Consider the following 26,951-nt stretch of genomic DNA (forward strand, 5'->3'; position numbering starts at 1 on the left):
AGTGTGCTTTGGCAAAGAAGTGTATAATTGAAGCGTTTCAGCAGACATTCCTGGGACGAGCAAGGCAACACTGCCACTTTAAATGTTGCTACTGTGCCAACACCTAACTTTAGTAAAGTGAGTTTATATATATACAGTCTATGGAGAAAACGTAAGCTTAAACTTCCGGTCGTCAGTTTCAAAATAAAGCACTAAATGGTCAAATTGAGAAAAAGGTTATTTTTTACACATACTGAAGGAGATTGCATCTATCCTTCGTCTGTGTAACGTTAAGGATTATGCCCAGGCCGAAACCAACTTTTTACATCAGTTGTATTATTTCCAATGTCACGACAAAGAAGATTACGGCAATAATAAAAGCAGGAAGAAAACGATGTATTCATCTTCAAAGACAAAAAAACCACAAGATAAATCACAATATACATTTCAATAAACAAGCAAGTACTGGTTGATATTGATAACGGGTAAGATAACTGCCGAGTACACACGACTAGCTAGCTACGAATGCTTTTATTTTGAACCCAGACAGGCCAAACATCCGGTTTCCTCTTGGCTGTCATTTGCTCCCTTGACGCATTTGAACCACATCCATATGGCTGTGGTTCAGATGTGGGAAATAAGAAATCTGTGCTGCTAGCTAACGCTCCACAGCTGTTATGGGATTGTAACGGCCGGAAAAGACGAGTGGTCTCCGGCTACAGGATAACAGAACCGTCGCTAGGCTCCAAACACTTTAAGAAAGATAAGTTTATACTACTGGGTACTTTTTTGTTGACCTTATCCGACGGCCATGTCCTTGTTTAAATAGCTGTGGTTGTTGTCGAGGATGGCCGCAGACGTGGATCAGACAATCCCCGAGGATGAGCGCAAAATCTCGCCGCAGAAAGGGAACCAGAGTCCCACTACTGGGTACTGGATCTGCCGGGGGATCTGGATTCTGCTTCTAATCGGTGCTGTCCCTCTTCTCGCCTTCGGGATCAAGTATTACCAAGATGCCCAGCTCCACAAACGTCATGTGAGATCCACATCTGTAATACTAATGTTACAAACACCTCATAATTCATCAGTTTTCTTCACTTTAGAAAATAACTTATAATAAAATCAAATATGTATCCATATAATGCTTAAAAATGCCAATTAACTATTTATAATGTATTAATAGAAAGTTTGCATTGACCTTCTCGGACTTATTATTAGTGTAACGTTACTGTAGGTACATTTTATAGTAGTTAACTATTACAAAAAGCTTTGATCAGTCTTCAGAGTAATTAATTGTCAGACATCTGTCGCCACCAAACACCACATCAGCAGTTTTTCCACCTCATGGTGTTTTTTTTAAGGGGAGGTGAATCTGTGTCACAGCTGGTAAAACTCAACCTCATGTGTTATATTGCCTCTTGTTTGGCTACACAGGGACTCCAATTTGTTCTTATACTTCCGTCCCCCTCTCCCTGCATTGTACAAGCAGCATCTGTCTGGGAAACACATGCAAGGAATCTGTGGCCTCTGGGCTGATCTCTATCCAGACAGGACTGCTAAGGCAGAGTGAATGCTATAGGGACCCATTACTATAGAGACATTAATATATTAAAAGGAAAAGTGCCCCCTAAAGTATGAACATGCAGCTAAAACAGTGTTTTTTTTAATCTTCCCAAATATTTGTGTTTTGTTTGATGAGGCGGCTCACTGTCCTAGTTTTGATGCTTTATTTAAAATCCCTGAAGCATGTGAATTGACAATAAGGGTCAGACTGTAACTGTATGTGCCCCTCCAATAGGAGGAGAGTATTCGAACCCTGGGTGCAGAAGGGCTTTTTCTCTTCTCCTCTTTAGATACTGACCATGACCTTTATCTCAGCCCGGAGGAGTTTAAACCCATTGCAGAGAAACTCACAGGTACAGTGTCCCATTTATTGAATATCTTGCCTTCTCTCAGTAACAAAAACCTCCGCCTCACCTCACATTGACTCTCGTATCTACAATTTCCTCACAGGAATTACACCCCCGGTGGATTTTGAGGAGGATGTGGCCCATGACCCCAATGGAGAGACTTTGATGTTGGAGGCCCAAATGCAGCCTCTGTTGATGGACTCCATGACAAAAAGCAAGGATGGTTTCCTCGGGGTAAGACGAGACCTAACAAGAGGAAGTTTATTGTTTATTGTTTTACTGTTCTCTTTATCTCGACTACTGCATAGTAATCACAGTTGAGCCTACATCAACAGGTTTTAAGGATAGTCACACAATAACTGTAATTTTTATGAAAGTTGTCAATGCAGTTCTATCAAAATGTGAAAGCAACCAAGAATAGAATCATAACCAAAAAAAAGACATCTTAGCATTTATTTGTAGAAGCACGTGTTCAAGTTTTGAACAACATACCAATAATACATTGATTTAATCTGGTTTTCCACCTCCTGCTCTCTCAGGTGTCTCACAGCTCTCTGAGTGGGCTGCGCTCATGGAAGAGCCCAGCAGTCCCCACCTCCTCTTTCTCTGCCAGCCAGTTCAGGGCCTTCTTGCCCCCAAAGAACAAAGATGAAGTGGGAGACACATGGTGGGTGATTCCCAGCGAACTCAACATCTTCACTGGATACCTGCCCAACAATCGCTACCACCCTCCCTCACCAAAGGGCAAAGAGGTACCCTTAAAACTCATTAATATTTCATGTTTAAAGGCATGTGATAAATAGACTGTACACTGATATATGTTCCTATCCTGCTGCAGGTTCTCATCCACTCCTTGTTGAGTATGTTCCACCCGCGGCCCTTCATGAAATCCCGCTTTGCCCCTCAGGGCGCAGTCGCCTGCATTCGTGCCAGCAACGACTTTTATTACGACATTGTGTTCAGGTAAGGAGCCATTAGGGAAGCGACATAAAATACCATAACAGTGCTCAGCCCATTAACTACAGCATTATGTATACTTTATATTAGTGCTGCATAATATTCAGAACGTACTATACATTATAATATCCTCCCTGGCAGGCAGCCATTGGTTTCATCATCATGCGGAGCCTGAGACTGTTTTACTTTGTTGTCCATAGAGAGTTATAAACACGTGTTAATGCAGTTTCCAGTTCTTTACTACCTGTTTTGAAAAATATATATGTCGTTGGAGTGGAAACACAATTGTGAGATTTCAGTCAGCTCTTGGAAAGCAACTTTTTTAATGAAAGAAAGTGCCAGATCCATACTACTTTTAACATTATATAAACAAAAGGCTACAATACATTTTCCAGTAACTTCTTGACAGAACACATCTTGCGGTAAGTAATCAACTCCTTGTTCTGTTAACCTCTTCAGAATTCATGCAGAATTCCAGCTGAATGATGTTCCAGACTTTCCCTTCTGGTTCACCCCGGGGAAGTTCATTGGAAACATTGTGCTCTCTAAAGATGCATCTCATGTCCGCCACTTTCATCTCTACGTCCCCAATGACAGGTAAATCCTTTAAACACACTCAGTCACCTTTGTGCATGCAGTCCCCACTCAGTGTTTTCATGTGTGTCAGGTCTCTGAATGTGGACATGGAGTGGCTGTACGGGGCCAGTGAGAGCAGCAACATGGAGGTGGACATCGGATACCTGCCGCAGGTAGAGCTGCACGCATGCATTGACCCTTCATAAGATGTCTCTATTTCTTTACTAGTGTGGTTTTCCAGCTCTTCCATTCATTACATCTCCATATTGGGTGTCAGGATTTTTGTCTTTTTAAATGTGTCCTGTCACTGTTTTTGAGTGTCCTAATGTTTGGGTGCTCCTAAAATTAATTTAATTTCCTTTTTTTGTCGGTTATTAAACCTTTTAGAGAGCATTGGCCCTATTCCCTTTTTTAATTCAATAATTGCTTTATGTATTTAAAATATACTAAAGCTTTTTAGGCATTAATTATTTTTAAAAACCTTATTGAGCCATTTGTTAGCTTTCTGTATGGACTTCTGCCTAAAACCAATAACATTTCCCTAGTCACTATTTCACTAGTGTCTCCCAAAATAAAAATAAATCCTCAGAAAATGACACAGATTTCAGTATATCATGTTTTTTTTAAATCTGGAACCGCCTTGTATAAAAAGTTGTGAACGTGTCCACAGTTAGAGCTGCAGGCCACGGGCCCGTCCACTCCCTCCATCATCATGGATGAGGAGGGTAACATCATCGACAGCCAAGATGGCAACAGCGAGCCGATCCAGTTCATCTTTGAGGACATCCACTGGACCTCGGAGATCAGTGAGGAGGAAGCCACTCGACGGCTGGAGGTCACCCTCTACCCCTTCAAGAAGGTAACCATCTACGAATCATTTATTTCAACCACTGTTGTCTTAAATGTTGTTGTGGTTTCACAGCTTTTACATTGTCACCATTGTTCTTCCTCCCAGGTGTCCTACCTGCCCTTCTCAGAAGCCTTTGAGCGAGCGGCAGCAGAGAATAAACTGGTGCACTCCATTCTGCTTTGGGGAGCATTGGACGATCAGTCCTGCTGAGGTGAGATCATGAATGTGTTGAATACACAGCATGCTGATTGAGATTTGACTTAGTGTGTAAATTAAAGGCCTAATATGGACTACATCTAAACAATGACATCAAAACTGGTAAATATAAGAGATGCATTTTCCCACTCAGGAATTTCCACAGCATTGTAGCCTGGTGAGAAATATGTACTTAATATTGTCTTTTGTCAGTATAAAAATCTCCCTTTTACTTAGCAGCATTTCAAATAAATTCTATAAACATTTATTATGAGTGAAAAATAGTATTCAAATAAGTTCTTAATTATTTTGTTTTTGTGTAAGAAACAACTTGTGTCAATATGTAGCATAAATACTATACTTTATAACTTTTAAAAGTAGTCTTAACATATTATCCCTTTTAAGAATGACATGTTGAATTCATAAAGAATTCCTCTTGGTTAGTTGAAGACACCAAGTAGCCTGTGGTGGCTAATGTTAGCTAATGTTTTGGTAAAGGTTGCTGTATAACGAACATTTCTGACTTGCATTTTGGAACTCTTCTTCAATTTTGCTTGTGTTAAATAAATTTTGAGTTCACTTGAGATGTAAATGCTTTACTTTTTCAACAACTCTCCCATCTCTCCTTCTCACCTCTGCAGGTTCGGGGCGAACTCTCCGGGAGACCGTCCTGGAAAGTTCGCCCGTCATGGCCCTGCTCAACCAGAGCTTCATAAGCAGCTGGTCTCTGGTCAGAGAGCTGGAGAACATGCAGGTGGGGCAGTGCAACCTCAAGAAATCCAAACAGTGATTTTTTTTTAAATGTTACATACTCTGTTACCTTTTAACAATCTTCTTCTGATAAACAGACTGATGAGCAGAACCCTGTGCTGAGTGAAAAGGCCAAATTACACCTGGAGAATTACAACTTCCCCGTGGAGATGATGGTGGCACTGCCCAATGGAACTATTGTAAATATTTTTCTCCTTTTTCTTTTTATCAGCCTTCAATTTTATGAAACATCGAGGACTCAGTTTTAAACAAACGCGTGTAGAAGAACTTCCTTTGATATCGGTTTTAAGTCAGAACATTTACTTGCTTACAGTTTTTTTTGTGTATTTGTAGTCCCACTTTTATGAAATGTGATATTTATTGATGTTCTTAATCTTTAATAAAAAAAAGTTAATGTATTCTCTGTCTATGTTTTATATCAACATTTGCATGGAAAAGCTAACCTAAGGCTATCTTCTTCCTGTATGACTTTAGGTCCACCACATCAACGCCAACTTCTTCCTGGACCAGACGGCTATGAAACCAGAGGAGGAAGAAGCAACTTTCAGCTTCTCTGCTGCGTTCGAGGACCCCTCCACAGCCACTTATCTCAGCTTCCTGAAGGAGGGGTTGGAGAAAGCCAAGCAGTACCTGGCACAGTAATTAGAGTGTGCGATAGAGCCTGAGAAACTCAAAAAAGGAGGAAATAATCATAATTCCTCTGGGTAATGATGCGAGATAAGGAAAAGCCTCCAACAATTATGTAGAGAAGTTTTCTCATCCATGTGGCAGCTGATAAACGTTTTCACCCTCTGTCCTTTTTGTTGCTATTTATTTAGTCATCTCCTGTTTAGTTAGTTTTAAACACAATATTGACATTGTGACAAACAGTACAGGGACATATTCTCAAGCCTTATGTTACTCTCAGTATAGTATATTTGCATTCTAATGAGATACAGTAACAGACATCTGCTCTCTGCTTGTAGCTGCTGATTTAAGTTGATATAAATATAGACAGAGGCCCATCGTAGCTCAACGAAACACCCGGCTTTCATATCCCTGTGTCGCACGTGCAATATGAATCGACTGAGTGTGATTTCCTGCTGCTGAGCGAACCCAGAGACGGGGCCTGTGTTGCCTTCAGTTGTGTCTCAGCAGTTTGTGAAGATGTTGTCTGAAAGCCCTCTGTGGGCTGGGCGGCGCCTGATGTTTTTGCTGAGGCGGCTGCAGGGAACACCCTCTCTGACTCAGGGGACTGAAGCAGCAGGAAACATTGGGCTGTGGTATATACAATTGTTAATTTAGTTGTTTTTTTGTTTGAAACCAATTTTTGAATATTTTGCCAATTTTCTGTTCTTGTGGAATGTGTGACCACACCAAAGAAGATTGATTTTTTTATTATGTACAGCTGTTGAAGTTCATATTTATGTAACTCGATGGAACCAAAAGGACTTATGTTTGATTGTTTAAATGACAGACACGTGATACCTTGTTATGTTGTTTTCCTCTTTCATGATCTAGTAAAAGCAATGTATTTGCTCTTGTCTTAAGCGTGACAAGAGGAAATCATTGATGTTTAAGAGTAACAACATGACTATTGGGACCTACCATTAGGCTAATGGCTGTTGAAAGACTTAAGTCTGTTTTTACAATACGTATAATTCTTATATTTTTCAGTCATACAAAAAAAATGTTTTCCTCTTCAGGTCCTTGTCTTATTTTACTATACAATTAAAGAACACAGGGATCAAGAACACTAGTTTATATAGTTGCAGTGAAATTTGATAAATGTGGTAACATTAACCTGGAATGTGACTTTGTGAAAGTATTGCACTCTCAAGGTCATACAAGCTCCCCTCCACGTGAAACATCTGAATGATTGGAGTCTTTAAGGGGAAATCACTACCAGGGCCATTTTTTCAAAGCCTGACATAATAAAAACATTTTTGCTACAAACTGATTGTTGTGCTTATTGGCAACATCTGCAGTACCATGAACTGCACAGTTCAACAATACACCATACAAATGTTTATAGAGTTTACATGTTCAATTGTGCTGTTATGTTATTAACTAATCTACAATACCGTACAATGTAAGCAAAGTAGATTCAAGGAGCATTTTACGTAAACAGTTGAATTTAGACAAAATTGCATTAATTCAAAGCTTTTCCCGTCACACACAGAAAGCACAGTGGTGTATGAGTCAGCACTAGAAATGAAAATAGTTCAGAATAGTCCTCCATTGAATGTACAGATGTCCTTCAATCAAGAAGCTTTTCTCGAAGTGGAGCGCAAAGTGTTTGCTGAAGATTATTTCCAGTATTCATTTATGCTGTCTATGACACTGATAAAAACCCATAAAAAGGATTAGTGTCTGATGACGGGAGCCTTTATTTGTGAGATTTATGATCTGTCTGTGCAGTTTGGCCTTTTATAAGGAAATCTAATCTAAGTGTGTTTGTAAAACTTCCAGCATTAACTAAACACAGTTATATGGAAGCAGGGACATGCATTAGCTTAAAATACAGCTGAGATAAAATTATGGTATATCATAAAGTAAGTGATTCACATTAAGAGCAGAGTGCAGTCTCTGAGACTTGTAATCTATTCCATTCAAAAACAAGGACTCTGAGAATCCAGTTCAGCTCTACAGTTCACAGCTTTGCTGCCAAACCCTCAGGAATGAGTCCACCACGAAACCCCCACTCCATCGCACTGCTCAAGATTTGTTCAGTTCATTAAGTTTGCTAAAATCCACAGCCCTTATTCACAGGGATAAATCCAGCAGTTTGTGGTCGATTTTTTTACATGGATGCTACCATGAAATGGATGAGCGGCTGTATTAGTTATTTGCTCAGTGTTGAATGCTGATCAGCGGAGATGTGGCAAATCTAAGAGAAATGGCCTCTTCAGCTGAACGTCCACACCTCCAGCTCCATCACTCGGAAGTCGTCGGTTTCCGCGAGGCAGCAGTTGTTGAAAGTGTAGCAGGGACTGCTGCGACCCAGGTACAGATTCTCATCCACCCACAGACCAAAGTGACCACTGCAGGAAATAGATAGATAGACAGTAGTCAAAGATAATACATTACTCAAATGTCTATAGAGTTTTTGTTAATAGATTCCAGATAAAAGAGAGTGAACACATTACCTGCCTCCACCAATAGCAAAGGAGTCCAAGTCTCCTTTAATAAAGAAGGAGTTCTCTCCAGTCCATCTAAAACACTGCAGGGAAAAGGCAGAGTTAATCACCACAAAACTGTTTTAGTGCCACTTCTCAAGCATAAAGTCAGAAAAGAACACCCTTTTTAGCATTTTGACCTTACACAGAAATGCATAATTTGCTATATTTAGCTGATATTTTACAAATTGGCTGAACTAAAGACATAAACGTTGGTTGTTAGGGGGCTCACCTTGAAGCGAGGATGCAACATGAAAAGGAACGTTTCTCCTGTGCCGTAGAACGTCTCACTCGGCCTCAGAGGGTGAGAGAGGAAGGCCCCGAATATCTGATGAAGAAAAGTCCCCAAAGACAGCAACACACACACAATTACTAAAATTGAAGGACATTACAAAATCCTTAATTAATATAAGAGGTTATGTATAGTGTGTGTTACCTCATCGAGAGCATCCTTGATGACAATCAGCACAGGGGAGTCCAGTTTGCTGAGTTTCCTGTAGAGGGACTTGAGGCTGGCGCCATGACGGGACGTACTGTAAGCCAGGTGCCAGCTGTAGCCCACTGTCCTCGGAGGGAGCTCCTGACACAGCTGAGAGACATTCAAAGAGGGAGAAGGTTTTTAATCAACAAAGGAGGGGGAGGAAGGAGTTTTAACATGAACAGGCCCAGACACTGACGTCTAAATCTTTGCAGCAATCAGTTCTGAATTTAACTTTGTTGTAGGGCAAGTATTTACTAAAAGAAGACTTATCTATAGATCTCTGTAAACGTGAGAGTAAACTAGCTCTCACACAGATATGATTTGTTATATATTCACACCTCCTAACTCCCAGCTGTAGATAAGTGCTAACTGAATGGCTGACTGAACTAACTAAAACAAGCTTGCTGATCTATGTACAGTATGAAGTGAGGGGTACAACATGTCATAGGGACAGGCTTCACCCTTTATCTACAATAAAAACAGTGTAAAAAAACCCCACAGATTATTATTTGATTTAAATATGCCTAGAATACTAAAGAAATTGGAAATATTTAATTTGGAAATCATAAAACAACACAATATACTATCACCTCAGACAGATTTGGCATTTACTTTCATTTCTTAAACTCAAAATAAAATATATATACATTGTTATCTTTTTATATGGCCCCCTTAATGGTTACAGCTGGATTAAATTACAGGGACTTCCTGTTTACATAGTTGATTTATTTAGATTGCACTACAGACGTTTCCTAGCAACCAATTTACACATAACTGAAGTCTCAAAGTTCAATTGTAATCAGTCAACCCTTTTGAATGTGAAAAATATTTAGAAAATACATAAATGTTAAATGTTTTACTCCACAGGTTTTGATGGGGCAACGTGATTTAGAAAAGGACTTTATTGAAAAAGCTAGTAGTTAAATAGAAACAAACTGTGTGTGAAGAGTGTGAGTATACTATGTGTGTGTCGCCCACCTCTTTGACATGTGAAGCTTCTAAAATGTTGCTGCTCGCTACAATATCATTGAGTCCGTCGGGCTCCTTGTCCATGACCAGGGTTGGCTTTTCCCCGCTCTCCTCCATCAACACCATCTACACAAAAAAACTTAAATACATTAGAAAAAAGAAGAAGCCATTTTGTCCTAGAACATCAAGAGGCATTTGTTCTTCCTTTGAGCCTGGAGTGACCCACCCTAAGGCAAGTGTTTCCACAAACAAACACACCTGTCCATTTCCATAATTTGCACCAGTTAAGTAAAAGATCTCTCCTGTGAGACGGAAATGAGTCTGATTACCTCCCAGTCGTCCCCTGAGCTGCGGTGCCTCTGGAACACATCTTCCTCGTCCCCTTCCTCCTCTTCTTCCTCTCTGTCCTCAATGAGTACAAACTCCTCTTCGTCGCGGTCCGCCTCCCCCTCTTCATCCCCTCCCTCCAGTATGCACAGGTCTGGTCGAGAGTGAGTCAGGTATGCGTGCAGCTCGTCGGAGCTGCAGGGGGAAACAAAGCCGTCACTCAGACATGTTTAAAGACAAACAAACCTGACAGCTGCATCAACATGGACACAAGAGAGGAGGAGCTTTAAATGTACTTTTATGAATGTATTCACAGATGAGTAATTGACTTTCCACTGAGGTAGAGTTTTGATTGTGTTGTACTCATCAGCTTAAGTAAATACAGTACTGTATATAGCAATACAAGATAATAAAAATGCTCCATTACAGAAGTCCTGCATTTAGTAAAGTATAGTATTATTGACAATAACATTTACCAATATTATTGATGAACCAACATAAATGCAGTCATTTAAAGGTAGGGTAGGTAAGTTTGAGAAACCAGCTTGAGATCGCTAGAATTTGAAAATACACAACCGGAGAAAATCTGCCACTTCCTTACAGAGCCCCTCCTCCAACACACACGTACGCGCACATGACCAATGAGGGCACGAGATAAGTTTGTGCCCAGATGGAAGGCTGACAGGCAGGTAGGCCATCCAGTTATTTTAGCCGGGCCGGCTAAAATGATTGGTCGTACTTTTTACAGTACTACGGCTTCCACAGATGACATTTTTTTATGGATTTTTTGTCAAAGCACTTAAGATATTCATTGCTATCGGGATGTTAAGAGCATTCCATGGAATATAACAAAAAGTGTATCTCGAGCCGGTTTCTCAAACTTACCTACCCTACCTTTAATGTTGTAGCTGGTCAAGGTGGAGCTTATTTTAATAGCTTAATACTGGTGGGGCGTTTAATTTATCGAAATGCATACTTTTTAGTAAATTGATGACATTGTGGAATAATTCCCAATATAAAAACTTCTCACTGTACATTTTTATCTAATTTAATATGTCATTCTTGCACACTAAATGTAAATCATATCCCACTTTTATATTGTGTTGGCTGTGATTTAGCCGTTCAATGGTGTTTCATTTGTCAGATAGTTTAATATTATTTCTTCACGGTCAACTTTTATATTTTCACTCTTTTATAACTATTTTATCTTCTATTTTGAGATGTTTTGTACAATTATTTATTTCCCACTCTTTTTTATTTCTAATTATGTGCAATACTTGTTTTACATGCTGCTGCAATGAAAACTTTCCCAATTTGGGATTGCTAAAGAATATCTAATTTTAAAAGTCTGACTGAATCCATCAAAAAATGTGTGGAATAGTATATTGTACTAAAAAATATAAATATGAAATAATCAAGTATTAAGTTTGAATATATAAAGAATACTCAAGTAAAGTACTGTGAGTTCTACTGTGTCTCTCAACTGTAATTCTTAATCTATAGAGTTCCCCTTTTAATCTGTTGTCCATCCACATTTCCCTGCCGTTAGTTACTGTACCTCTCTTGTGAAAGTGCAAGCCAAGCATCCCTTTTTTTAGTCGAGCCCAGCTGAAGGGCTCCGGCGCCCTTCTTCTTTCCTGCAGACGGCTGAACCCGCAGCCGCACGAACATCAGGCTCCCAGGACTTCCTGCTGAGGACCGCTGAGGCACTGGAAGTTAACAGAGAACAACGGTGCAGAAAATGAAAACGAGAAAAAAACAAAAAACATGTTTTAGACCAGGGGTATCCAAACAACGGCCCGGGGGCCAAATGCAGCCCGCGTTTTGAATCGGCCCTCAGCAAATTCAAAAAGTATAATGGAGTATGGCCCAAAAATGAAACTTGTGCTTGTCTTGTATTGTACTTATTAAATATAGATGAAAACAGATATTACATAGTGTTCATGTGTTAAGAAGCCCAATCTTCAAACAAATTCAGTCAATTAAAGTTGAAAACATTTTCTATCAAATCTAAGTTGATAAGCAAAAAGCCCAATAACTTATTTTCAAAACACGCTTGAAATAAACGCTTCCTATTTCCTCTTATGATAAGCAATCTGAGGCTTCTGTTTTAAGGAATGAACTGCTAACAAAATAAATAAAAACCCTTTTGAGAGCTTTGATGTAGGCTGTTTAGCTTATTCAAGTATTAAGCATAATTTACCGACATTTGATTGATTTTGCTGACTTATAACTTAACTTATGAGGCAATATACCTCACCTCTAGTGAGTGTCCCAGTCCTTCGTATATTTTTCTGTATGTGGCCCTCGGTGAAAAAAGTTTGGACACCCCTGTTTTAGACAGACAATGATTCACGTCCCACCTGCAGTCTGACTCTTCACAGAGATCTTCCCCGTTTCATCGTTCAGCAGCAGCCCCGTCCTCACTTTACTGGCCGCCTCTGGAGCTCCGCAGCAGAAGGTGGCAGCACCACTCAGGACGGACACTCCCAGACCTCCATCAGACGACTCACACAGCAATTCTGCAGGGCTGCTATCAAGCTCCCCCTCCACCTCCTCCATGTCTCTGCTCTCCGCCTCCTCCTCCCCAGAAACCTCTTTGGTCAGGCTCAGAGCCAGACTGGACAAATCTGATGGAGCCAAAGACACCAGAGCCGGCACAGACCCCCCCTTTGGGTTTGGGAAGCTGCCTGCTTGGATTTTAGTGGTTTTCAACTTCTGGAACATTTTCTTTCCTTTTCTCCTATTAAAAGAATACAAATAAAAAATGCTTGGATTTACTTTTTTATGTAATGCGAGTCAGTGGGTGTAGTTTAGGACGACTGAATCATTGCTGACCTCTGCTGGGACGTACTGAAGTGAACATGCGAGATGTCAGAGAAAAAGGAGACAGATGCCAGATTGTCAACAGAGCAGGACAGAAGGTATTCCTCACAGCCGTGTTCCTTCACCAGAGCGTGTGTCTTACACGGGTCAAAGAAGATTTTATTAGCTGTCACCAGCAGGATACCTGAAACCACACCCTGACAGAGAGAGAAGATGCTGATGTTAGCCCACAGATGTCTACAGGTGTAGAGAACAGAGATCAGAGTGAAGTGTTGTTCACACCCACCTTACGGTCTGTGATGTGGCGGCAGAACAGTTTGAGGTACCTCATGGCCTCAGGTCCCTCCGCCTGGCAGCACTCTGGAGGCAGAGCCAATAAGCAGAGCTGTCCGTCAGGCATCGGCACCGCCTCCACATCCTGTCAGCATCACACGAGAACAAAATGTAATTCATGGAGGCAGAATGATTAATCGGCAACAATTTAGAAATTAAGTAAGCGTTTCAGTCATTTTTAAGATGAAATTGTGAATATTTACCGGATCAAGCATTAACAAATGTAGACATTCACAATTCTTTTTTGCTTTTTATTGTAATAGGCTGAATATAAGTTGTAGACTGTTGGTCGGACATAACAAGCAATTTAAATAAATGAACCTGGGAAATTGTGAAGCAGCATATTATAAATTAATTTAAAAGAATATAGAAAACTAAAGCTTAACTCGACTTTATTGAAATTCTGTAATTGTATTGCTAAACATACCATTTTCAAGTTTTAGAGTTTCAATCTTGCTCGCTGCTGTAATTTCTGAATCAAATTCAGTCTTCGCTCAGCGCTGCATTGTTTTCATGACTGTGTTTTGTTTTGTTACTTGTTTCCATGGTAACATGTTATTTTTATTTGATCCATAATAAAGTCTCCTCGGCTCATTTTGTCTTTGTCATCGCTACTGACTGACTGATAACTGGAAAAGAATGCATGATGATCCCATTAATGTCATACAATCTGTTAACTACAAATGTGAATCTGTTTTCACTGCTATTGATGACTCTCTTTTTATTAAATAAAAATAAATGTAGGGTAGGTAATTCACTTCAGAAACACTTTTTGTTATATTCCATGGAATGCTCTTAACATCCCGATAGCAATGAATATATTAAATGCTTTGACAATAAATACATAAAAAAATGTCATCTGTGGAAGCCGTGGCGCTGTAAAAAGCACGACCGGCTAAAATAACTGGATGGCCTACCTGCCTGTCAGCCTTCCATCTCGTGCACAAACTTATCTCGTGCCCTCATTGGTCATGTGTGCGTTCGTGTGTGTTGGAGGAGGGGCTCTGTAAGGATATTCAAATTCTAGCGCACTTGACCTACCCTACCTTTAAGTAAATTCAGCAGAGTCCAAACTACAATATATTCCTCTGAAATATAGTTGAAGTGAGTCATGCATGAGCTCAGCGACTTAATGCACACACCCTCTGAGCCAGCTTTCTGTTGTTTATATGATTGTGGCATGTAACAAATTTACAACACACATGTTACAGTAACAAAAACAGTAACAAAAAAGGAAAGAAAGCTTGTGGACCATAGGATGAGGTTTAAGGTAAACCATAGTCATTCAGTTATTTAAAAGAACCGTCCATCTTATCATTATTAGCTTAAATGTACAGTACTTGAGTTAAATGTACTAGTGCTTTTCCAACACAGATTTTAACCTACAGTAAAATATTATAAATATTATAAAAATATTCCAAAACATGCAGCAAAGGAAGTTGCTTTTTTCCTACCAGTAGTTTGTCATATTCAGCCTCTGGGGAGGGGGGCTGGGGTTGAGCAGCGAGTGTTTCCAAAGAGTCCAGATCAGCCTCCTCCTCCCGCTTCAGTTTAGGATCAGAGTCCAGTTCTGGTTGAGAGGAGCCTTGACCGGTGGAAGTGTTTTTTCCCGTCGGTACGACAAGCTGCTTCAGAATGGAAGCCATGATAAGAATAGCTCTGTCATTGAAATGGATACAACATGCCAACCCAGTGACTACTTCCTCTTTCTACAGGCCTGTATTTCCCTATTTGTCTTTGTTTGTAGTGACATCTAAGCTCCATGTCACACATGAGGGTTGTGGGTGAAGGGCTGAAGGCATTTTATTACAGGTTTATGGCATTTTCCATTTGCTTCAAGGTTAGTATTGGTGGTGAGGTATTTAAGTCTGAAAAGGGTTAAAGATAGAGCAACACACTTCTTGTCTAAAGCCAAACTTGCAGCTAAAGTCGTCAGGCAGACAAGGGAAATATTGTCTTTTGCAAATATTGTCAACATCATTCAAAAAAAATGGGGAAGCATGCAACACACTCATCAAGTGTTCATATTATGCATAGGGAGGGATGGAAATGACACCTTCAGGGGCCAACAGTTGACTCTTACCTCTCTAGTGATGAGCGTAGCAGAGGAAGAGGGTACATTTGAAGATTTGTCCATTTTTCCCTCTTCTGCTGAGGAGGATTTTTTACAGTTGAACTGTGACGAGATGCTGAACACCGTGTCCCCAGGGAGACCCTGAAACACAAAAGCAATAAAGTGTTCAGTAGGGGTTAAAATCTGATCAAACATCCAATCTAATTAAGTTGTTTATTCTTACATAAGATGGTTTTGCATCCATCTTCATGCAATAAGTAGCCTCAGTAATACATCTTTCAGGTGTGCAGAAGCATATTACATTGAAGATCTCTTATAACTTCTACTTTAATATAATTATGGACCCAAAAACCCACTGCTATTTATTGTGCTGATCATACTCTGTGTATTCACTCTAAATCAACTCCCATCCAAGGTTTGTACGGGAAATTATGAATCAATATCTAAAAGTGGAAGAGTTGAAGAGTTTAAACAGTAGGCGTGAAGCATCAGATCCACAACTGTCATCCACTGACAGATGGATCCATTGACCTAAATTAGATCATTGTCGCATGACAGATTAGTCTTTATGTGGCTGTGCGTACAGTATGTTTCTGGAGCTCTGTGTGTGCTTTTCTAGGCATAAACTGTGTGTGTGAGTGTTTCTACATATACTAATGATCCTTTAAAAAAAATGCATTCCTCGACCACAAACAAACACAAGTGTTCAATAGTTTTAAAAAAGCAGGATGTGCAGCAAAAAGCTCTGCTCTCAATTTCAACATGCACTAAACACAAAATATAAGAAACTCAATAAAATCATCTCAACAAAACCTACAAAATAAGCTTCAAAAGAAAGGAAAAGAAAAAGACCATCATGAAATTATCATAGCAAATAAGACTGGATAACTTAGTAATAAGTACTGACGCCCTTTCCAGATTCATGATACTACAGAGACTTACACAGAAACAAATCAACACTTGTTTTCATATTTAAAATGTCAGCAGCAAAATAAAAACAACTAGCGCACAAATACCTTTGAATAAACATCCGAAGATACATTCCTCCGGCTGTATTTGTTGTAGAGGCTCTGAAAAAGACCTTGTTTCCCCATGGCATCTGTGAACAGCTCTGACAGCTCCCACACTCACATATGAACCTTGGACGCTCTTTATCCAACTCTTTTATGACCATGAATTGTGAAACCAATTACCGGCTGCAAAATGCTGGCTCTAACCTACCTAATCAGAGAAAAGATGCAGCAATAAATCCTATATCTTTCTCTCACTTCCCAACTTCTTCTCTGACTTGTTCCGAAAAGCTCTGTTTCTCAATGCACACGAGAAGTACAATTAAGTTTAAAAAGTAAAAAACAAGTGACTCACCCTGCTGCTTGTGCTGTCACCTGATGATCCGCTCATATGCTCTTGCTTCACTGCAGTATTGTTAAGGTCCCATGCAGTCCCTGCGAGAGAAAAATACAATTCTGTCATGCTCCATTACAAAATGATGCTTATCAACACCATTTCTTTACAGGTTTAATACACTACAGCTCACATGTCTGCCTTTCCACTCTGTACGAAAATAACTATGCAAAAACATGCCAACGAACTCAGCATGAGAATTCTAAAATGTAAATCCCACCCCACAGTTTGCATCTACTTAATGCAAACTGCCTGCTCCCTGTCTAGCATATCAAACCCTGCACCTTGCAGATAGTACTGCCGCAGTTTGGGGTTTCTGATGTGGGGGGTGTGGTTGAGAGGCCGGCCCACAGTGGGCTGGAGCGGACGCTGGCTGCTGGCCGCAGGCTCCTGCATCACACGGGCCTGAGGCTGATTCTCCCAGGGACGCTTAGCGAACTGTGGAGGCTGAGAGACGCCAGGAGGAAGCTTGGAACCCAGCCTGAAAGAAAGCAGAGGAAAAACTGATAAAATCAAGCTATATTTAGGTAGGTTACGCATTTACACACACACAGCTGGAATTTATACTAAAAAACAATGAGAGCATGTCATTACTAAGAGTGTTCCGTTTGACAGTATATATTTTAAAAGTCCCATATGTGAGTCTTGATTTGTTTGTGACGAAGATATAAACTCTACTCATTTACTTATGCACTCTCAGTTAATGAGGTCATCAGGTGATATTTTATCGTGAAATCGAACTGAATTAGTGACCAAATAATGTATTTCTAGCACAGTTGTGAACCATAAAATGTATTTCATTCCATTAAAATCCCCATATGATTTTTTTTTAATCCCATGGCAGTAATATGGTATGATTTACGCATTTATTCACTATCTATAAAGGAGAAATAAGATTTCTTCATTAATTACATCATCTCCACAGTCTTTGCTTCAGGTTCAAAATCACATGGGGATGTTTATTATACATTATTTTAGTGATGAACCGGTTGAGTATTACATCAATTGATCAATTATTGGTTGGTCTATAAAATAAAACAGTCTTTTTTTTTGTGAAAACTTTTTAACACAATAGCAATTGCTTGTTTTGTCTAACAAACAGTGAAAACCCAAAAGATTTAGTATCAAAACAGAGAAAAACCATCAAAATGCACACATTTTGCACATAATCCATAATCAAACACATCTCACAGTCTTCATTCAAATGCTTAGATAAACTATTAGAGAGATTACTTCCGTGCATAAACTGCTCATTAGGAATGAATGCTTAGTCTTAAAAATTAACTCCATTTCAAGTTGTATTTCGCCCTGCTTTGACAGCAGGGCTACAAGGATTAGTCGGTTAGAGTATGTGTAGTGTGAATAACTGTATAGGGCAGCGTTCACAGTCTGATCAGAGTTATTTATAAGGGGAGTGGGAGTTGTCTGCATGATGGCTTGTTGCTGTCGTAGCTCTCACCCACATGATGGTTTTTGATTGAGCGTGGATTCCTTCAGTGACAGTGGATGAAACCAGTTTATGGGAATATGGATTATTTGCTAACAAAGCATTCCTGTTTGCATTGTAGTCTGACATGACACATGCTTAGTGTTAATCTGGACATATTATCTCTCTTATTCAAATAATGAAGATCAGAATTGTAATGTGCTTGAATCTAAGAAGCACATTCTAGCCAAACACGTCACATGTCTACTTAAGTGTTTTCCCTTTTTTTCTTCTCCTTCCAGTAATCCACATGTTTACAGGCCTGACCTGGTCTTGACGTTGCCAAAGTAGCTGGTCCTGGTCTTGTCCCTCTGGGGCTCGCGGTCCATGGCTCCCCGAGTCTCAGGCCTCCTTACAGACTGAGCCATTTTCTTCTTCGTTAGTATGAGGCTGGCAGTGGTGGCAGAGGGATGAGCGGATCAGCTGTCATCCTTCCTCCTCCTTTTATTCCCCTTGCCTACCATTTGCCCCAGTTACACCTACACAAGACAGGACGTCATATGATCTGGGCTGATTTTACAAACATCTAGGCAGAGGGAGGGAGAAGCAACGGTTAAACTTCTACCTGCACCAACATGACACCATAAGGAAGAGAGCTAGATATTTGCGAAGTAATGAAGTCAGGATGCAAATGAATCAATATGCATACATATAAGTGTGTATATGTAAACAACCAATGTGTCTGTTTCATACTCCAATGTGTCAGATGGGGTACAGTTTGCACTCCCACAATAGCTTAATCATTCTATAATCATGTAATGTATTATATAATCAAACATCAATATGATGCAGGTTCTGTATTTTAGTATTTACTCTGCAAAGCTGCATTCAGGCATGAGTAACGCAATGATAATATCAACACATAGGAATGCATCTTAGTACATTCCTGCAAAACTTAATTCGGGGACTCATTCGGCATTACAATGACAACAACACTATTAACCAGTTGTCCTGCATAATTTAAGGCATCCTAATATTATCCCTATGGCCATGTCATCGATTAAAACAATGATCACAATTTGCTTCCTGTAAATGCTAGGCGTGCAATAACCACTGTGGAGGAAGTAAGCATTTGAGCCGACATTACAGGATGACCGAGACTGCTGCTATGTTAGAGAACAGCAGCAGCTCAAAAGAGATGGCAGCATCATGTGAAAAGTATATTTACTGACCTGTGTCTATCCCAGGGATGGTGACTGGTGGCGGTCATGTGAGCGCGCGCCCTCATTGCAGTGTTATGATATCACTGCAGACAACAGTGACAAGTTAATTTTTCAAGCCCCGCCCATTGCTTACAGGCCGTCGCGACGATTGTCAAGACAGTAATCCTCCCGCCGGCTGAGAGCAGGGATGTACATGGATGTATTAGCTGAGAGCAGCGAATGCGGAAGTAAAGGGACTGATTCATCTTGTGTTTTCAGACAGATACAGATCTCCTTAGGGATCAAGAAGAATTGATATTGTCTGTCTCGTTTTTTCTGTGTAATTGTTTAAATGTTTGTCTTGTCCCATTTTATCTGCAAACAATTGTATATTTTATATAGCACTTGGTGATTTAAAGTTATTCATCTGCATGCAGAACTCAACATTTCTTTAGAGTTTCCATATTTTCTGAAGCATTTTACAGGCTAATTGTCGCTGAGGATCACACTTGTACATTTTCCCCTTATATATTAAAGCTGCATATACCAATTATTTTCATTAATGATTATGCTGGAATCAGAGAATATTGATTCACTGATTAAGTTTATCATGATGTCTGAGGTAGTACCCTGTACTCTGCACTGCTTGCCTCCACCTCAAGAGGGCGCTCTTGTACAAGGAAACTCCCGGTGCTCAAGCCAATCAAATTACAGGAAAGGGAGGCAAAGGTTTCCGGCCTAATACGCGAAAACAACTCAGGTCTGAAAGACGAAGAGGAGAAGCTGCTGCTCGTAAATAATTCAACGGCGCCGCTTTCCGAGGTACAGTCATAATCTACCATGAGTTTTGCACTTGCTCTGTTAATTGCATTTTGTAAGGAAAAGAGAAATAGTGAAATATGGCGGTGTTACTCTACCGTTGAGGGTCAACCAGGGGGCCGTTATTGGAGATGCTAAAGCTAACTGACGGTCACTGTGTGTTTTGCTCATGGATGTATATGTTTTGCTCCCCGTAGCTACTGGCCAATTATGAACCGAACCAAGCTTTACAAATCACTCTAAAATAATATTTCTGTCTTCCACCGTGTTTCATAAACGGTGACGGTAGATATAGCAAACTGTAACCACATAATCAACACTGTGTAGCAAACCTAGCCTAGCTGTCTAAAATGTCAGCTGTTAGTTAGCTAACGGCTAGCTATATTAGCACTGATGATAGTAACTCTGCACCTTCTTGTGTTGATGTCATCACGGTAACATTATTAAGTCGTACAAGCATTATCTAGCCTTTTACCGCCAAACCCTTCAATATGCTGTTGTGTCGCTTAACGTTACATATTTATTTTCTAGTATGAATACCCTACCCTATTCCTTCTTTAAACATAATGATATCAGCAAAACTACCCTTTAAAAAATATGTATTGTATTATACATTGTTAGTTGTGCCAAAAAGTATTTAAATAATCACCCAATAATACAGATTAAAATGATATACAAAAAAGTCTGAACTGTGCCCACCTCATTAATTTGACTAAAGGCTATGGAAACGTTTCTTGTCCAGTGAATCAATCACAAAAATTATATAACTTTTGTGCCACTTTATCTTTGTGTTGGTGGGTGTATTAATGCAGTGTTGTTCTTCTGCTTGTCTCTTAACAGAAGTATTCCCTCATTTATATTCCAAGAGTTGGTGGCTACACTGACATGGCATCTGTCCACTAAACTGCTCTGTCTTCAGCCACTGCGAGCACCAACCATTGGTGTGCAACCACCATCACCATGGAAACAGACACAGTAAGTTTACATCCTCACTTATTTCTTTATTATACGCCATTGAACTTAACACTGCATTTCTATTTCATCACTGTGCACAGATGCAAACAAGTCAGACAAGTATAATAACAGGGTTTTTCTATGATATCCTCTACAGGAAGTTATTCCTATCTGGCAGAATAAGCCTCATGGATCCGCCCGCAGTTTTGTGAGAAAAATAGGCTCCACTCTTCCACTCAGGCCTCCACAAAGGGCATGTTTCCAGGTAAATATACTATCCTTTCACTCTGTATGTAATTATATATCTCTATAGTATGTATGGTCCTCTATTCATTGCAATATAAATGTTTTAATATATAACATTAGCTTATGTCCTTGTGCTTTAGGAACTCCCGGGTCTGCCGCCTCTTCGGCCTATTCAAGGCCCGATGGTTCCTACCTTGGCAGACATAGCCTGGATTGCCGCAGATGAAGAAGAGACTTATGCCAGAGTGCGGTAAATATCCTGTCCCGCCCTAAGAGACAACCACTAATGTTATGGAGTTGTGCCAAGTTACTCATTTATAACTGCATTATCCTGCACTCTGTGCTTCCATCATGTGTACAAAAGCAGCCCAAAGAAAGAAAGAGATGGCTTCTTTTTTTTAACACTCAGGTTATTGTGCCGTTTTTGTATTACTATAATGAACAGCGGTACGTTAGGTGCATTCTTTATCACCATCATGTTATAGTGATACAGTTAGTTTGTGTTAGTTTATTTGTTCAATACAGCCTATATCGAGCACAAACATTTGTATGCATTGATGTTGAAATACTTAGGCTACGCCACTTTCGGGTCCCGGGGGGCTACAGCTGGCAGCGAAGCAGTCCCAGAGATAACTCTTTCTTCATATTTTTTGTGTATTCATTCAAGCGGGTCAAAGTTACTAAGCACTTCACATTTTATTAATCGGCCTAGTTTTACCTTACAAGTGCAGTGGTAAGGTTATCTGTAGAAAAGCACCGTATTTAGGTCAGCCTTCACAGTAAGGCTACATTCAATGTTGTAAAATCATTCAAATGCGGAAATGTCGTCATCAGCAGGCCATCACGTGGTTTCCGAGTATAATCGAGTGACCCGAGCAGAATTCGGTCGAGACCGGCGGAAAGTTTGTCTCAAAACTCTGTGTGTGTAAAAAGACGATCCACAAGCAGAGATTTGAGATCCACAAGCAGAGATTTGAGGTCCACAAGCGCATTTTTGGTCGACAAATACAAAATGGATTCACAAATGCCTGATCGAAAGTTGTCAATGTTAAAGAGATATTCACAAATTCCTTTTGTTTATTTGTAAATTAATTCTAGTATTCACAGATCTTTTTTTTATTTGTGAAAATATTTTGCGTATTTGCAGATCCGTTTTACATTTGCACATTTATTTGTGACTTTGCAAATCTTTTAAATGCATTTGTGGATGGTGTTTTACATTTACAAATCACATATTTACACACAAATTATTTTTATGTTCACACAAATATTTAAGAGACAAATCTAAGCCCATAGACAGGTGTTGATTCAGCCCTATGGTTAAACTGGCAGGCACAGAGAAACATCAGATGTCATCCAGCACACTCAATAAAATAAATATCACTTTTCAGTAACAATGATCGCCCACTCTTCTCTTTTCAGGAGTGACTCTCGTCCTCTGAAACACGAATGGCGGCCCACGCCTCTCCTGGTGCTCCACAGGAACTCATCCGTACCTAACTTCCGCCGCGAGGGTAAGAGGTTGGAGGGGCTCAGGAAGCCTGGGGTGACGGCGATGAACCGTACGACCGCCCTGCAGGACGAGCTCAGCAGACTCCGCTCACAGATCGCCAAGATTGTGTCAAGTGACTCTGGTAGGTTACCAAAGACAAAATGAAAGTGTACAGAATATACACTTGTCCAGTGTAGAGTTTGGACTTATGATTTCAATAGTATATAAACATTGATGGAGACAACTGGTTACACTTGGCAATCCTTAGTTTCTACAGACAAGGATTTAGAACGCTGCCCAGAACATTGTGGACTGATCAGATTGCTTTGTGTGTCACTGATGTACTGTCTTCATGTGACTCTGATCCCTTTGTTGTCAAGTCAGCTGGCCCGAGTCTCCTTAAGCTCTTTGATGCTAAGATATCTTGGCATCAGTTTGTAGGTCAGTGGCTATTGTGTGTCACTCGTTTAACATTTTACCTGGGTTATCAAGAGAAAGTGTCATATTCACATATTTTAAGCGTACTTGAAAAAGTGGAGTAGAGCCACTGAAAACAACTCTAGCATACGTATATACAACATTCAAATCAAGTGAAAAGTGGTACAAGTTGCCCTGTTATTTATCATAGTCAAACTTCCTCTTCTTTTTTTAACAGGCTCCAACCCCCTGACCCCCGACCTGCTCTCCCCAGACGACACCAGTATGAGCTTCTCCATGGCGCCTTTCGAGGCGGAGCCCTACCAGCCGGCCGCCGCGGCTGCCGCTTCCTTTGTTATCAGTGATGTCACAGAGGAGGATGAAGAGGAAGATGAGGAAGAGGAAGATGTGATCTCTGTAGTGTCAGAGCTTGTCCCCGACCCTCTGCCGCATGTTTCCATGACGGCATCAGCGACCTTTGACCTGGACAGACCTAGCATGGATTTCCGGGAGGCAGAGGAGGATACAGTGTCGCTTTCAAAGTCCACCAGCTTTGCTGATGTTATGGACATCCTGAAGGACATGAACCGCATGAAGATGAGCAAAGAAAGGTAAGAGTTGACGGACCCCTTACCAGCCCCGATAACACTTTTGGGGATTTTGTCGTCAGAGCATCTGATTTATCCATGGCTGTGGACAACAAAAGATAATTAGCTCAAACTTGCTTTAACAAATATTGCATCCACTGCAACCTAAACAATGTACTAATCAATTAAGGGATTGTTATAAAATATTGATTAATTGTTCAACCCTATAATTGTTCATGTGTCTTATAAGTCATAGGAAAGACTAATAGACCTACACTAAGTAATTTTGACCAAACATATACAAAACTGGTATCAATTTTCCCATCTAACTGTTTGGAAGCCATATTTACTAAAATGCTGAACTGTACTTCTAAACCTATTGATATGCTAATATTTCTACATGACGTGAAATAACAGTGTACCCTCTCATACGTGTTTTTATTCTGTTGGGTGTGCAGGTACAACAGAGGCTGTACGTCCCTCAGAGAGGAGGACTCGGCCTCTCTTATTTCAGAAGCTCTGAGGAAAAAGTTTGTCCTAAAAGAAGAAGATTCTAACGCTTTGAAACGGAAGTAGCCTGATCACATGTTTATCGTCAATACCCGATCCTGCTGCTCCATGTAAGTCAGAATAGGATTGTGGAGTAATTTGTTTTTTATATTTTGTACAATGAGACCTTGAAGTCATGTGATAGGTTATCATTGGTTATGTATTCAGTGGCAAAATGTTTAAGCTCACTTGTGGGTTCTTTGTTTGTGTTTTTTCTTTTCTCTCCCTTGTTATTTTTAGGCCTTTGCCTGTGGAATATGTACCAATGGATCCACAACCTCTCTCCTCAGACCCAAGGCAATAGCTGTCTGCCAGAGCTAGAACAAAACTGACACTTGGTCCCAGACATTCAAAACCAAATGTGAGCCTCACAGTGCTGCCGTAGTGTAAGGGGTATCTAAAGCACTCTTGTTAATAGTAATCGGTTTCAGCACTGCACTGCATAATTGCCTCCAGTTTATTTCTCTCTGAATAAATTGGCTTTTACATTTATTTTCCAACAGGCTGCTGCCTGGAAACTTTCTCTGTGTTCAGGCTGTATTGATTTTTAGTTTCTTTCTTGTTTTTATTACGCAATAGCTCATTGTCTAACCCGCTATAAAGAATCCTTGGTTCCTTTTGTATTTTCTACAGAAGAAATGCAAGAAAATGGTTTCATTTCAGTTGTGTCAAGAAGTCCTTTAACATACTTGAAAATACTTAATGTACAAACCAAGCTGATCTATTGTACATGCAGATATGGGCTGTATCTTATCACAGTGTGTGTGTGTCTGTGTGTGGAAAATACAACTCCAGATCTTTGCTGTTCACATTTTCATAACAGTGCACAGCATAAACAGTGTGTTCCACTGAGCCTTGTATGCCTGTCCTCTTGTTTGTGGTTTACATTTGGATTGATAGTCACTGAATCCCACAACACTGATTTTAAAACCCAAAATGACAGGAGTTGAAATATGCTGATAATATCGTTTGAACTTTGTGGTGTAAAATTATAGTGACAGTGAAATGTGCACCTTTCATTGTTTGGGTTTCAAATACGGTCACTGAGAGATGCAAGCATGTACAGGACTTTTTAGACACATTTCCCCCGGTGTAGATTGTTTTTGTATACTAACTAAAACCCCTTATAATGATGCAACATTAAAGAGGTGATCTGAGTTTGGGCAAAGACAAACAAGCTATAGTAAGAGGGCTTCTACATAATTCTGTATGCAGTTGGAAAAAGCCATGGGTAAAATGCTTGTGTAGATCATGATGATGAATATTCTGGTTGACTCTTTAACACGCATCTATTGCCTTTTTTTCCGAAGCTTGCTTTTATTCCCATATTAGTCAAAGTGCCATGGGTTTGCTTTTCTCAGCCCATCACTCATTGCCTGCTATTTCCTGAATGTGCCCCCCCCCCCCATCCTCTTCTTTCCAACTTTTGTGTTTTTAATATTGCAAACATACCAGTTGTGTGTGGTTATGCGGAATGATGTTTGTTTAAAAATAACCCCTCACAAGAAATGACGTGCTGTTATGTCTGTTTACCTCCTCACGTCACTCCGACTCTGTTTTCTATCACATTTATGCCTATTTACTTGGGAGTCCTTTAGTGTAGCTTTGAAGTTTGAAAAATTGAGCTTTGTAAAGATTGAAACAAGATTGTGCCCATATGTGTGTCGCTGTATGCAATGGAGTCAAAGTATATAGTCTTGCTTGGCCTTCATCTTGTCTTTGATCCTTTTTAATTTCCTCATTTGACAAACTGTTGAACACCATCTAGCTGAGAAACTGGAGATATGCTAGTTTAAATATATCGTGTGTCTGTACTTAAGATGTTGAACCTTACACAGCTTAGTCTGCCAAACGCTTCACTAGTCCTGGTAATCGGTTAACAGAGAATTTAGTTAATGAGGATTTTCCAAAGGGAATTTATTGACTTTGTTTCTCTTGTTTGTCAAGGGTTTCGAACCATTGCACCTCTATGTAGGGTTGAGCCCACCACCAACGTGTGTATGTTTATTTTTTGTCATGTTAGGACTTGTAAATAAAGATTGGCTGATGTTTTGAAACTAACTGTTTTTATTTGATCTGTGAACAGTCCACTTGGTCTTGCAGTGTCAAGTATCACCACATGGGGGCAGTGCATGTGAACGAAATAAGACTTGTTAGTTTTATGACTGAGCAATTTTTAGATTTACACCCTAAGACTTTTGAAATGTATCACACAAACTTCTATACAGATGGAGCTGATTTCAACACTCTGGTGGATCAATTAATATATATATTAATGAGAATTACATGTCAATATTATATGTTAATAAAATCAAAATGTGTAAAAAAACTACTAGAGGTTATTTAAGAAAGAGTAAAAACAATCACAATGAAAATACTATAAATACTAAATGAATAACAATGAAAATGCACTTCCATCACTAAACCTTTGACATTTATCCTTTTTATG

At 39.9% G+C, this 26,951-nt stretch overlaps 3 protein-coding genes across 6 annotated transcripts; 2 read left to right on the forward strand and 1 right to left on the reverse strand.

The window, feature by feature from the left end:
• Positions 1-583: 583 nt before the first annotated feature.
• On the forward strand, positions 584-7,173 carry selenon (selenoprotein N). The gene is made up of 12 exons (XM_034135116.1): positions 584-1,015; positions 1,778-1,895; positions 1,993-2,123; positions 2,429-2,641; positions 2,728-2,852; positions 3,306-3,443; positions 3,514-3,595; positions 4,093-4,281; positions 4,378-4,483; positions 5,109-5,221; positions 5,316-5,417; positions 5,713-7,173. The coding sequence occupies exons 1-12, from the start codon at positions 827-829 to the stop codon at positions 5,878-5,880; spliced, it is 1,674 nt and encodes a 557-aa protein (XP_033991007.1). The 5' UTR covers positions 584-826; the 3' UTR covers positions 5,881-7,173.
• On the reverse strand, positions 6,965-20,011 carry si:ch211-15d5.11 (nuclear receptor coactivator 7). Of its 3 annotated transcripts, none has more exons than XM_034135017.1 (16): positions 19,469-20,011; positions 18,564-18,822; positions 17,095-17,291; positions 16,772-16,851; positions 15,416-15,547; positions 14,787-14,957; positions 13,286-13,417; positions 13,012-13,196; positions 12,537-12,916; positions 11,732-11,882; positions 10,176-10,368; positions 9,856-9,972; positions 8,833-8,985; positions 8,629-8,724; positions 8,367-8,440; positions 6,965-8,261 (listed from the first exon to the last, which is right to left on the reverse strand). In XM_034135017.1, exons 2-16 carry the CDS (start codon positions 18,662-18,664, stop codon positions 8,126-8,128), a joined length of 2,298 nt encoding a protein of 765 aa, XP_033990908.1. In that variant the 5' UTR covers positions 18,665-18,822; positions 19,469-20,011; the 3' UTR covers positions 6,965-8,125. The 3 variants fall into 3 exon arrangements, with proteins under 3 accessions (XP_033990908.1, XP_033990823.1, XP_033990750.1); XM_034134932.1 differs by having other exon boundaries at positions 14,787-14,960; positions 18,564-18,775; positions 19,469-20,010; XM_034134859.1 differs by having other exon boundaries at positions 14,787-14,960; positions 19,469-20,010.
• A 143-nt stretch (positions 20,012-20,154) lies between these two features.
• mtfr1l (mitochondrial fission regulator 1-like) lies at positions 20,155-26,563 on the forward strand. Of its 2 annotated transcripts, none has more exons than XM_034135220.1 (8): positions 20,155-20,260; positions 21,098-21,232; positions 21,369-21,476; positions 21,598-21,707; positions 22,880-23,091; positions 23,605-23,977; positions 24,412-24,573; positions 24,743-26,563. In XM_034135220.1, exons 2-7 carry the CDS (start codon positions 21,218-21,220, stop codon positions 24,527-24,529), a joined length of 936 nt encoding a protein of 311 aa, XP_033991111.1. In that variant the 5' UTR covers positions 20,155-20,260; positions 21,098-21,217; the 3' UTR covers positions 24,530-24,573; positions 24,743-26,563. The 2 variants fall into 2 exon arrangements, with proteins under 2 accessions (XP_033991111.1, XP_033991184.1); XM_034135293.1 differs by having other exon boundaries at positions 20,175-20,278.
• The last annotated feature ends 388 nt before the right edge of the window (positions 26,564-26,951 follow it).

Source organism: Trematomus bernacchii, unplaced genomic scaffold (genome assembly GCF_902827165.1).
Source record: "Trematomus bernacchii unplaced genomic scaffold, fTreBer1.1, whole genome shotgun sequence".
Taxonomy (NCBI): domain Eukaryota; kingdom Metazoa; phylum Chordata; class Actinopteri; order Perciformes; family Nototheniidae; genus Trematomus; species Trematomus bernacchii.